General features: G+C 33.9%; 1 protein-coding gene across 1 annotated transcript in view; it reads right to left on the bottom strand.

The window, feature by feature from the left end:
• Window positions 1-12928, bottom strand: part of TRHDE (thyrotropin releasing hormone degrading enzyme) — a 418175-nt gene that overhangs the window by 159069 nt on the left and 246178 nt on the right. Inside the window, exon 6 of the mRNA XM_065934092.1 lies at window positions 6583-6720. Coding sequence (XP_065790164.1) covers window positions 6583-6720 — 138 coding nt within the window. The remainder of the gene's footprint in view (window positions 1-6582; window positions 6721-12928) is intronic.

The following is a 12928-nucleotide window of genomic DNA, read 5'->3' as shown; positions in this document are numbered from 1 at the left end:
TTCATGGGTCACTCGTTACTGCTAAGGTGTCAATGCTCCCAAATTATTATGTAAATACAGTGCAATTCCTGTAATTATAGCAGAATTTAAAAGAAATTTCAAAACATTCTAAAATTCATATAGAAATTCAAGAAATCAAGAATAACCAAAAGAACTTTTAAAAAGAAGGACAAAATTGGAGGACTAACAATCATTTCACTTCTTATTAAAAACTACAGTCATCAAGATTATGTGGTACCGGCACCAAGATAAATAAATGTATCAATAGAACAAAATAAATAATCCAGAAAAAAGACCCACACAAAGATAGCTCACTGATTTCAACAAATGTGCAAAGGCAAATCATTTCAAGAAATGATTCTTGAAAAAATGAATATTCATATTCAATAAAAAGGAAAACATTCAATTCAAACTTCATACTATATTCAAAAATTACTCCATTCAAAAATAGAATATAGATCTAAATATAAACTGAAAACTATAAGACCTCTAAGAAAACACAACGGAATAACCTTCAGGGCTTGAATTAGTCAAACTATGATACCAACAGCACTATCAATTAAAAAATATGGTAAAATGAACTTAAAATGAAAACAGTTTGCTTTTAGAAAGATACTGCTATGAAAATAAAGAGTAGGTCACAAATTGGGAAAACCATTATTTTATATCATGTATATGATAACCTATATTCAGAGTATAAAGAATTCTCAAAACTCAATAATAAGAAAACAATTCAGGAGGAGAAGGGGACAGCAGAGGATGAGATGTTTGGATGGCATCACCAACTTGATGGACATGAGTCTGAGCAAGCTCTGGGAGTCAGTGGTGGACAGCGAAGCCTGGTGTGCTGCAGTCCATGGGGTTGCAGAGAGTCAGACACGACAGAGTGACTGAACTGAACTGAACTGAATCCAATCTAAAAAAATTGGGCAAATGATTTGAACTGACACTTCACCAAGGAAGATATATAAAAGAAAATATGCAAAGGAAAAAATGATCAATATCATTAGTCATTAGGGGAATGTAAATTAATAATCACAATGAGATACCATTACAATATCTAAAATTAAACAAACTGATTATATCTAGTTTGTGTTGGTGAAGATGTAGGAAAAAGTAGAACTCTGGTACACTTTTCATGAGACTTTACCTTGATACGGGTTTCCCTGGTAGCTCAGACGGTAAAGCACCTACCTACAATGCGGGAGACCCAGGTTCGCTTCCTGGGTTGGGAAGATCCCCTGGAGAAGGAAATGGCAACCCACTCCAGTACTCTTGTCTGGAAAATCCCATGGGCGGAGGAACCTGGTAGGCTGCAGTCCGTGGGGTCACGAAGAGTCGGACACGACTGAGCGACTTCACTACACTACACTACACTACCTTGATACATTGGTTCAACTACTTTGGAAAACAGTTCAGCAGTATCATAAAACATTAAATATACCTATCATCATCTAAATATTGCAGATAATCACCCAAGAAAGGCAAAATGCACACATACAAAGACCTGCAAAAATATTCATAGTAGCTTTATTTGTAACAGCTCCAAGCTAGGAAAACCCAAATATCCTGGTGAATGAACAAATTATATTACATCCATATATTCTACAACATGAATTGTACCTCAAAATCATGATATTGGGTGAAAGGAAGGCAGACAGAAAGGAAGAGTGTATACTGCATAATTCTATTTATATAAAACTCTAGAAAATACAAATTAATCTACAGTAAAAAGTTGATCAATGGAAGAATGAGGAGGGATGAGAGAAGGAATTACAAAAAGCATGAGGAAATTTTTGATGAATGAGTCCATTAACTTGATTGTGGTGATATTTTCACTGTGTGCACATATGTTAGAACATATTAAATTATACCTTTTAAGCATTAAGTTTATTGTATCTTAACTATTTCTCAATACACTTAATTACAAAGAAAATGTTTTCCTTGAGAAGTCTTCATTGAAAATGGATAAATACTGAAGTCAGTCAGTCGTGTCCGACTCTTTGTGACCCCATGGACTATAGCCTACCAGGCTCCTCCCTCCATGGGATTCTCCAGGCAAGAGTACTGCAGTGGGTTGCCATTTTCTTCTCCAGGGAATCTTCCCAACTCAGGGACCGAACCTGAGTCTCCCACATTCCAGGCAGACGCTTTAACCTCTGAGCCACCAGGAAAGCCCCTATCATCAATTAAAAGCACAGTAAGGATAGCATTTTCAGTGATACTTAAGCATAATGACACATGACTAGAATGAAGACAACCTCTCTCAATGATGAAAAGCTAAAAACCTTTCCTCTAAGATCATGAATAAGACAAGGATGCCCACTCTTGCCATTTCTACTCAACATGGTACTGGGAGTCCAAGTCATAGAAACTAGATGAGAAAAAATTAAATAGATAAAAGCCTTCAATTAGAAAAGAAGAAGTAAAATTATTTCTGTTTATAGACAGCATGCTATTTTATATTGAAAACCCTAAAGACTTCACAATAAAAACAAAGTGTTACAACTAATGAATTAATTCACTGGAAGTGTAGGATACAAAGTCAACATATAGAAATTAGCTGTTTTCCTAAACACTAACAATGAACTATCTGAAAGAGAAATTAAGGAAGCAATCCCATTTAGAATAGCATCAAAAGCAATAAAATACTTATAAATAAACTGAACCAAGGAAGAAAAAGATTATACACTGAGAACTATGAGATATTGGTGACAGTAACTGAAGAAGACACAAATAAATGGAAAGATATCCTGTGATCTTAGACTGAAGAATTAATACTGTGAAAATCTCCATACTACTGAAAATGATCTACAAATTCAATACAATCCCTATTAAAATTCCATTTTTCACACAAATAGACCAAAATTATCCTAAAATTTGTATGGAGCCATAAAAGACCCCAAATAGCAAAAGTTAACCTGAGAAAGAACAAACTTGGAAGCATCATCATTCCTGGTTTTGAGCTATATACAAAGCTACAGTAATAAAAACAGTATGGTACTGGCAACAGGTACATGGAACCAGTGGAGCAGAACAAAGATTCCAGATATAAGTCATAAATATGTGGTGAACTGATTCTTGACAAGAGCACTAAGAACACACAAAGGAGAAAGATTAGTAACTTCTATAAATGATGTTGGTAAAACTAGACATCTAGATGCATAAGAAGGAAACTGGACTCTTCTCTTACATCACTCAAAAAAATGAACTTGAAATGGGTCACAAATTTAAATGTAAGATGAGAAACCATAAAACTCCTAGAAGAAAATATAGGGGGAAAAGATGCTTGACATTGGTCTTGCATGCATGCTTTGTCACTTCAGTCATGTCTGACTCTTTGCAACCTATGGACTGTAGCCCACCAGGCTCCTCTGTTCATGGAATTCTCCAGGCAAGAATACTGCAGTGAGTTGCCACGCCCTCCTCCAGAGTATCTTCCTAAGCCAGGTGTCAAAGTCACGTTTCTCGTCTCCTGCATTGGCAGGCATATTCTTCACCACTAGGACCACCTGGGAAGCCCAACATTGGTCTAAGCAATGATTAATCAGATACAAGACTAAAAGCACAGCCCATAAAAGTTAAAGTAAACAAATTGGCTACATCAAACTAAAGAGCTTTGGCACAGCAAAGCAAATAATCAATAAATTAAAAAGACAACCTGAAGAATGAGAGAAAACAATAGCAAATCACATTTATGATAAGGGGTTAATATCCAAAATACATATAAAAAACTCATGCAACTCAATTGCAAAAATAATAATAATAATAGAATTTAAAAATGGGCAAAGGACCTGAATAGACATTTTTCCAAAAAACATACAAATGTCCATTAGTTATATGAAAAAATGCTCTACATCATTAATCATCACCAAAATGCAAATCAAAACCACAAGATATCACTTCATACCTGTGATGGCTATTATCAAAAAAGCAAAAGATAACACATGCTAACAAGGATGTGAAGAAAAGAGAATCCTTATGCAGTGTTAGTGGGAACATAAATTGGTATAGCCATTGCAGAAAACACTATGGAGGTTCCTAAAGATATCAGAAATCAGATGACCATATGATCTTGCAATCCCAGTCCTATATTTTCAAAGGAATTTAAACCAGTATCTTCAGAAGATATCTGCACATCCATGTTCCTTTATTCCTTTCAGCATGTTCTATAATAACCAAAATATAAAAACAATCTAAAGTCTTTCAACAGATAAATTCGTTAAGAAAATGTGATATATATACATATAATTAAATTTTATTCAGTAATAAAAAGAAGGCAATTCTACCATTTTTGACAACATGGATTAACCCGAGGGTCATTATGCTAAGTAAAATAAGTCAGAGAAAGACAAATATTAATACATATGTTATGTATTAAGTATATATAAAATCTAAAAAAAAAAAAAAGCCAATTTCATAGAAACTGAGAAGAGAATGGTGGTTTCCAAGGACTAGGGGAATGGGTAAATGGGGTGATATAAGTCAAACTACAAATTTTCACTTACAAGGAGAATAAATTCTAATACTCTAATATATAGCACTGTGACCACAGTTAATAGTACAACGTTATATACTTGAAAGTTGCAGAGATAGATCTTAGGCATTCTCACTTCCCACTTCCCAAAAATGTTAGGTGAGGTGACATATGTGTTAATTATCTTGATCTTGGTAATCACTTCAAAATATATATGTATATCAAGTCATCACATTGACTACTTTAATTATACACAATTATATTTATCAACTATTTCTCAAAAAAAATTAAAAATAAAGATACATGGCTAGAGGCAAATAAGCCAGTGCCTTTCTGATGATGGTCCTGAGCATCCTGGCTCAGTGTGCTCGTGATCACATTTGTAAATTGATAAGCCTTCACACCAAAATGTAGAGAGGTAAAATAATAATCATCGTGAACTCTTTCTTTCCTACTGTTTTCAGTCAGCCTTCTTGATTAAATTCAAAATTACTCAAATATATGAAATCTGGAATAAATGTTAACTTACATGTAAAAGCACATCTATTAACATATCTAATCAAAATAATATTTTCCTAATATTATCATACAGAATTAAATTGGTATTTACAAATAGTCTTTTGGAATTGGTAGTTAGGTGGGAAAAAACTAGACATGTCTCCAAATTTGTCTCAAGCTAAGTTAATAAATTTTCTACATTATATTTTAGAAATCAGTATAGTTGAATGAATCAAATTTGCAAAAGCTAGCCAAAAATATCATATATAAAAATTAACATACACTTAATTTAATTTGTAAAATAAATACATTAACACTATGTAATTTAAATATGGTTATAGACTTTCACTTAGCTTTATAAAGTATCAAAAATATCCTTTTTGAGCCAATGCAATGATCAGTGACTTCAAAAAGATATTTTCTAACACAACTGGCATCTTTACATATTATAGCAAACAATATTAACTACTAACAATTAGCTGTTAATTAATGATCATTGACACAGTCATTTCCTGGATGTAAAACCAAATATTCAAATTAGTGCACCAAAGAAATCTGATGAATCACTATTTGATCTCTAGTCATAAAGAGAATAACTTGTTTTTCAGAAAGAATATTAGCAACTTATTTTCAAACTTAAACATTATTAAATCAATAAAGCATATAGAAATCCCAATAAATGCAATCCAATTTGCACAAAAGACAAAGTAAATTTTAAAACTATTTTAACAAGTATTAAGTGACTGTTAAGTTTTTAACGGACTTCCCTTGTGGCTCAGCTGGTAAAGAATCCACCTGCAAAGTGGGAGACCTGGGTTTAGTCCCTGGGTTGGGAAGATCCCCTGGAGAAGGAAAAGGCTGCCCACTCCAGTATTCTGGCCTGGAGAATTCCATGAACTGTACAGTCCATTGGATCACAACAAGTCAGACACGATTGAGTGACTTTCACTTCCACTTCAAGTTTTTAACACTAAGACATAGGTGCTTATGTTAAAATTAGAAAAACTAAAGGATAGAGATATAAGCAAAAATTCTAATATAAGTAACAGTGGAAAAAAATTCATAATATATCTTATTTCTACAGATGTCTAGTCATTGGCCCAAAATCTTTGCCATTCAAAATCTGTTCTTTAGGATTTCACTTATTATGCTTATTACCCAGGAAACATGGTTAATTTCCCAAATCAACCTTAAATAATGTTTATAAAATACATATGTCATGTCACTGCCTACACCCATTTGTAGCAGCCAATCAAAAAGTATTAGGGGCACAGGTGGGAAATAATTTGTCACTACATAGGTCAGCTGTCTTATTAATAACAATAAAACCTGACATTTACATAATGCCATCTGTACAGCAGCTTCATATCAAGACTTCAAACATTTATCTCATTAATACTTCCAATATTTCTATGCATTATTTGGCAAACATTTTACTGGTTTATAAAGCAAAACCCTAACTCATAAAATGACATGAACCTAGTGACTATATTTTCTCACAATCCATTTCTATCCGCCAAAGTGAAGAGAAAAATATATATCTAGCATGAAAGAATTCGGCCAGGAGAGTGAAATACCAATTGGCAATTGGGTATATCTATTCCCACCTTTTTATATGCGATCCAGTCAAACACCCTGTCAATATCTGTGGCCCGTAGCACTTCCTGTGATACTGGATGGGAACTGGCTAAGCCGTCAAGCAGCATCACTTCATGTAGAACATCCGTCAGAAACCTCTGTTTTTCCTGCAATACAGGAGGTGGAACAACATCACAGGTGATTCATGGTTATGACAGAATATGGGTGACAATATGAACTGAATGTGTGTTGCTGAATTGATGGTGCTCATCAGCCTACTAGATAAGACTTAACTATAAAGAGAAACCAATAAATAAAATGTCCCTTAAGTCACTCTAAAATAAAAGTGGCTGATTTGAGCACAACATGAAACAAAACCAACTAGCTCCAATAGGCCCTAAATAGATAGAAACAATGGACTCTGTGTTTTAACAGTGGTTAAAGCAAATTTGGAGAGTGGGTACATAAATGAAACTGACTCAGCTTGCTTAATCTTTATTAAAATAATTTTAACGTTTATTTTTTAAATGATTTGAAATGTGTTAGTTTCTGCCGTACACAAAGTGAGTTAGTTATGCATGATCTTTTTTAGGTTCTTCTCTTATATGTGTCATTACAGAGTATTGAGCAGTGTTCCTTGCACTATACGGTAGGTCCTTCCTAGTTATTTATTTTAAATGCAGTGGTATGTATGCATCAGTCCTAGTCTCCCATTTTATTCCCCCTTACCTCCTGGTAGCCATAAGTTCATTTTCTCTCTATGACTCTGTTCTGTGAATAAGTTTATTTGTTTACATTTTTTAGATTTCACATATCTAGGAGGAGAGATCTGAAATAAATGGCTCTTTCAGTATTCCTGAGAGAAAAGACGGGAACACTGCTAGAAAGCTGATGACAGAGTCCTAAACTGGAAAAAAAAAACCTGCCATTCACTTAACTGTCTGACCACAAGCAAGGTACTCAGTCTCTGCAGACCTCAGCACACTCATTTGTAAACATATGTGGTTGTGAAGATTGAGTAAGATAATTTGTTCTACAAATATTTGTTGAGCACCTGCTATATCCCATGTGGTATACCCGGTTCTGAGCATAAAAAGAAAGACATGAATCCAACTTCGGAAATTTTATACTAGTAGAATGAGAGACAAAGATGAAGACAAATATTAATAACACCTGCTATATAGACAAATAGAAATAGGTTCAGAATATGATGTGACCTCATAGGGAAGGCGTCATTTGTTCTGCCTGGAAGAAGGAAGGAAAGCTTCTGAACTGATAGTTTGAGTTGAATCTTTAAGGATGATTGGAGTTTTCTAGAATATAGTAGAAAAGGGCATTTCGGACAGAAAAAAAAAAAAACCCTGGTATATGGGAAAAGGCATGGAGATTTGAAACAGCCTGGCCTATTTGGGGGGTTCCAGAGTTCCCTGTGGCAGAAGGCAGGGAGTATGATGGGTAAATGAATAGTGATCAGTACATAAAGACAAACAAGAACAAAATCAAGATCCTCAATGCCAGTTAGGAAACCACAATTAAGAAGTGACATCATCAGACATATATTTAGACTATGAATAGCGGAAGGTGGACTGGAGGCAGGTGCAACTCGAAACAAAATAGGACAATATTGCACAATCACGCACAAACAGCATGAGATATGGGCTTTATCTCTGTGATCACAAAGTATCTACAATTTAGTTCCTTTTGTGATGACCAAGGGTGAACAATCATGGTATTTACTTTAAAATTCCAGAAGGTATGAATCAAATACAGATTTAGACATAAATATAGACATAGGCATAGATATTTAGATATGTATGTATATATACATATAGATAAACAAAAAGATACAAGTATTTCCTTTTTCAGTGTTTTCATTTGTTTATTTAAACCAATGTTTTATTCCAGGTTTAATGTTGACAATATCCTCTTGAACATAGATAAAGGTACTTTTCTAATCAATAGTGTCAAATGAACAAGAATATCTGACAAAAATAATTTGAACAATACAATCTAATTCCATTCGTTTTTACTGAGGGTTTTGTATACACAACCTTCATGTGTTAAGGCTGGAGAAACAAATGCATTTGGGACACAATTCCTAGCTCCAAGCAACTCCCTTTATGATGGGGAAAATAGATACATGTACAACACATTAGTGCTATTTGATGGGTAAAGGACTGGCAGCCAACCAAAGTACTACGGGAGCAGAGAATAGAGTGAAAGTTTGGGTGAAAGTGATTTCAGTGTCTGTGAACATACTGACTCAGTTGCCGCTGATCCATCACAAACAGAAGAAAGAAGCTATGTCATTCATAGTTTGTGTCTTTGGAAATCTATACTATCATAAGATAAACACTTTCAAGACTTCATAGGTTGAACAAAATGCCACATGAGCCATTACTAATCCAAACCTCCTGCTTACACAAAACTAGAAAAAGGGATATACCTAGTAGTGCATATTTTGACTCTTCACTCTTGTTCTTCATGACTTACCCAAATCAGGACAAATATAAGGATAGGAATGTAATCAAAAATTCAGGTAAGAAAAACAAGCATATTGGAGGAAGATATTCATCAGGTTCTATTTATGTGATATTGTATCTCTGTGACTTTGCAATTAACATCTTTTGTAGACACATAACACAATGTCATATTCATAAGCATCAGAAATTATTTGGATTTCAAGTGTCTTAAATATTAAAAGAATTTTATTCTATAAGTTTATATTTCAATATACTTTTATAAAGCTCTAAAATGTCCAAATTTTTTTCAAGATTTACTCACTTTAAAGTTAGCCAAATATACTTGTGAAATATTATTCATTATTTAGCTGATTAAAATTAACATTTTGTAGGTATCTAAATTATACAATAAATGAAATAAAACTAAAGATGTAGTGAAAATAAGTGTTGCTTCTATATAATATTCTTTAAAAAAATCAACATTTCAAAATCTCATGTTTAAATACACATGCCTAGGATGTTGATAAACATTTTTACGTGCAGGTTGTTAAAGCAGTCCACTTAAAGTCAAACTTACATAAACACACATACATTAAATAGGCATTAAGTAATAATTTTATAAATAATTACCATTAATACTTATAATGAAACAAGCACTGCACTGAAAATTTTACTTCTGTATTCATTCACATAACTTTTTACAGAAAGTTATACACACACAGAGTTATCTGAGGACATCTCTGTTGTTTAGTCGCTAAGTCGTGCCTGATTCCTTGCAACCCCATGGCTTCCCTGTCCTTCACTATCTCCTGGAGTATGCTCAAACTCATGTCCATTGAGTCAGTGATGCCATCCAAACAGTTCATCCTCTGTCACCCCCTTCTCCTCCTGCCCTCAATCTTTCCCGGCATCACGGTCTTTTCTAGTGAGTTGGCTCTTCACATCAGGTGGCCAAAGCATACAATATTATTCTGTAATTTCACATAAGCCTTACAATAAGTAACCAAAATTGTCCTAATGTTCTTATTTCTTTTGACCATTAACCACATTTCATCCACTGCCAAGTGACAAACACTTTAAGATACCTTAGTCAATGCAGTAACTAAAAGAGCAATTAAATCTGTAGAAGACTATTTTGGATCACTTTCTAAGGCTCTCATAACCCCAAATAACCCCTTGCACATGTTTTTATGAACTGATATACTCCCAAACATGATTAACATAAAGAGAGTGCCTTAAACTGCGAGTCTCTTCAAAGACTACACCCTTCAGTTGACTTATGTTTCATTTGTAACATCCAGGCTGAACGTGTCATGTCCCATATTACCCAAGACATGACACAGTTAAAAGGAAATGCTAAGATGAAACACAAAATGGACTGCATTGTATTCAACCAAATTCTAAACCTTCTGCATACTTAGTCAAGAACCTTTAAGATAGAGCAATATTGACATGGCAGAAGTCACTATCAATTAGTCATTTATATATTTATTAATTATGATAATCGTGGGTCTTACAGAATAACCTTGAATGTGCTTCAAATAATGTCAATCACAGTAATAATTATGAAAAATTTGTCTAATTACATCGCTCATTCTGATTCTAGCAGCCCCCCAAAAGTCACTGTGAACAATCGCCATATGCCACGGGCTTTTACATAAACCTCTTAAAATGTTCATATCATTTTAGCTTCCCTTTATTTTTTAGGATTTCTTGACCTTTTTTTCCTTCTGTTTTCTTTCAAACACTTACCCAACATAGTTTTACATGTTTTTTAATCTCAATATAATTATTCAATATAATGAATAATTATATTCATTTATAATTAAATGAATGAGTTTCTATATAATATAAACACTGTTACAATCTTTCATAAATTTTGATGTCTTTCATTTCATAAATTTTTGTTAACTTTTGACCAGACTTTTATTATTGATTACCTCATTGATGCTATACTTTGGGTTAAATGTTGAGAAATAATGGTGAAATAAACTTCCTTAACTGATGAAGCGTACTGTTTAGTGGGAGAGATTTAATTCTTGTCCTTTGTTAGTTCACATGAACTCATACTTACTCTACTACATGTCACTTCAGGATCTTCTGCATAAAGAGGTAATGGCTTCTTCATATTTTCAATAATCATCTACTTTGACAATAAGAATCTTTTCCTCTATCTCTATACTTAATAGTTTTGATAAGCTGATAAGACATTTCAATAAAATCATATTTGCCAATCATTTTTGGTATTTCATGCATTTGTTTCACACATTAATCACAAGAAGTTGCTAATATTTTCAGGCACGTTAAAAATAAGCTAAGAAGACCCTGTAATATTTGATTAATAAAATGTAATCCAGAGTGTTTTGAAACACACACTGAGATTCAATTTCTATTTGCATCCTAATGGAAAGTTTCTGATATCAGTCAGGTCTGGAATCAGAAAACTTGGGAAATAAATAATATTTAGATAAATATACCCCACCATACCATCACCATCACCACCACTACAAAGAGAAGAACAGAAATCTTTCTAAATTTTTTTAAGTACTCATCTTCTGAGCCAAGCTGTAAAGCTTAAGGAAGGAACAGAACTTAACTGAGCAGAAAGACACTCAAAATCTAAATAAAAATAAATAGCTATTGTACCTAGGTAAACCCAAGTAAGTGTTAGAGAATACCTGATCCATGTAATACAAAAATGATAATAGGTAGCTAAACGTTCTTCCTGCTCCATCATTTGGCTAATCCTCTGAGACTTACTTCACTAAATCTTATTTTCCAAACATATTCATGAATATGAACAGTCTGACTGGGTATATGGATCTGTGTTTGAGTTATTCCATAAACAAAGCAACTTCTGACAGAAGCATGCTTGTCAGTCAGTTCAGTCGCTCAGTCGTGTCCAACTCTTTGTGACCCCATGGATTGCAGCATGCCAGGCCTCCCTGTCCATCACCAACACCCGGAGCTTGCTCAAACTCATGTCCATTAGGTCGGTGATGCCATCCAGCCATCTCATCCTCTGTCGTCCCCTTCTCCTCCTGCCTTCAATCCCTCTGAGCATCAGGGTCTTTCCCAATGAGTCAGTTCTTCCCATCAGGTGGTCAAAGTATTGGAATTTCAGTTACTGCATCAGTCCTTCCAATAAATACTCAGGACTGATTTCCCTTAGGTTTGACTGGCTGGATCTCCTTGCAGTCCAAGGGACTCTCAAGAATCTTCTCCAACACCACAGTTTCAAAAGTACCAATTCTCTGATGCTCAGCTTTCTTCATAGTCCAACTCTCACATCCATACATGATTACTGGCAAAACCATAGCTTTGACTAGATGGACCTTTGTTGGCAAAGTAATGTCTCTGCTTTTTAATATGCTATCTAGGTTGGTCATAACTTTTCTTCCATGGTTGTCAATTAAGAGGTAAAAAAAATAAAATCCTAAATCTAATCACACCCTCTAACTGAAACCACCACACAAAAAATAAAATACAGTGTATAAGAAGCGGATATATAGCAGGTCTCTGTTAATAGAAAAATGAAGGTCTCATTTTCAGTACTTGATAATTCTCTGAATTAATTCATTAAACAGAATGAATGAAATATATAACAATGCAATGGGCAAACCTGTAGCAGCAATCCATCAAACTAGTTTATGTAAAATTAACATTAATAGCACCCAGGAAAGGCATCACTGAGCTATAAATGAAATCTGGAGAAGACAAAATAAAATGGTTAACAGAATAAATTGGACACAGGTGGATTTAAAGTAGGTTCTTCAAGAAAAGTAAGCATCCCCACATATCTTAATTTTTAAAGATCAATATGACAAATATGACATTCCAATAATCATAAAGAATTTTATTTCATTAGTCCCAGGGAAAGGTAAAAAGCTAAATATATAAATAGCTTCAAAAG

The sequence above is a fragment of the Muntiacus reevesi genome, chromosome 4, assembly GCF_963930625.1.
Source record: "Muntiacus reevesi chromosome 4, mMunRee1.1, whole genome shotgun sequence".
Lineage (NCBI taxonomy): Eukaryota > Metazoa > Chordata > Mammalia > Artiodactyla > Cervidae > Muntiacus > Muntiacus reevesi.
This window is presented reverse-complemented; position numbering and strand designations above follow the sequence as displayed.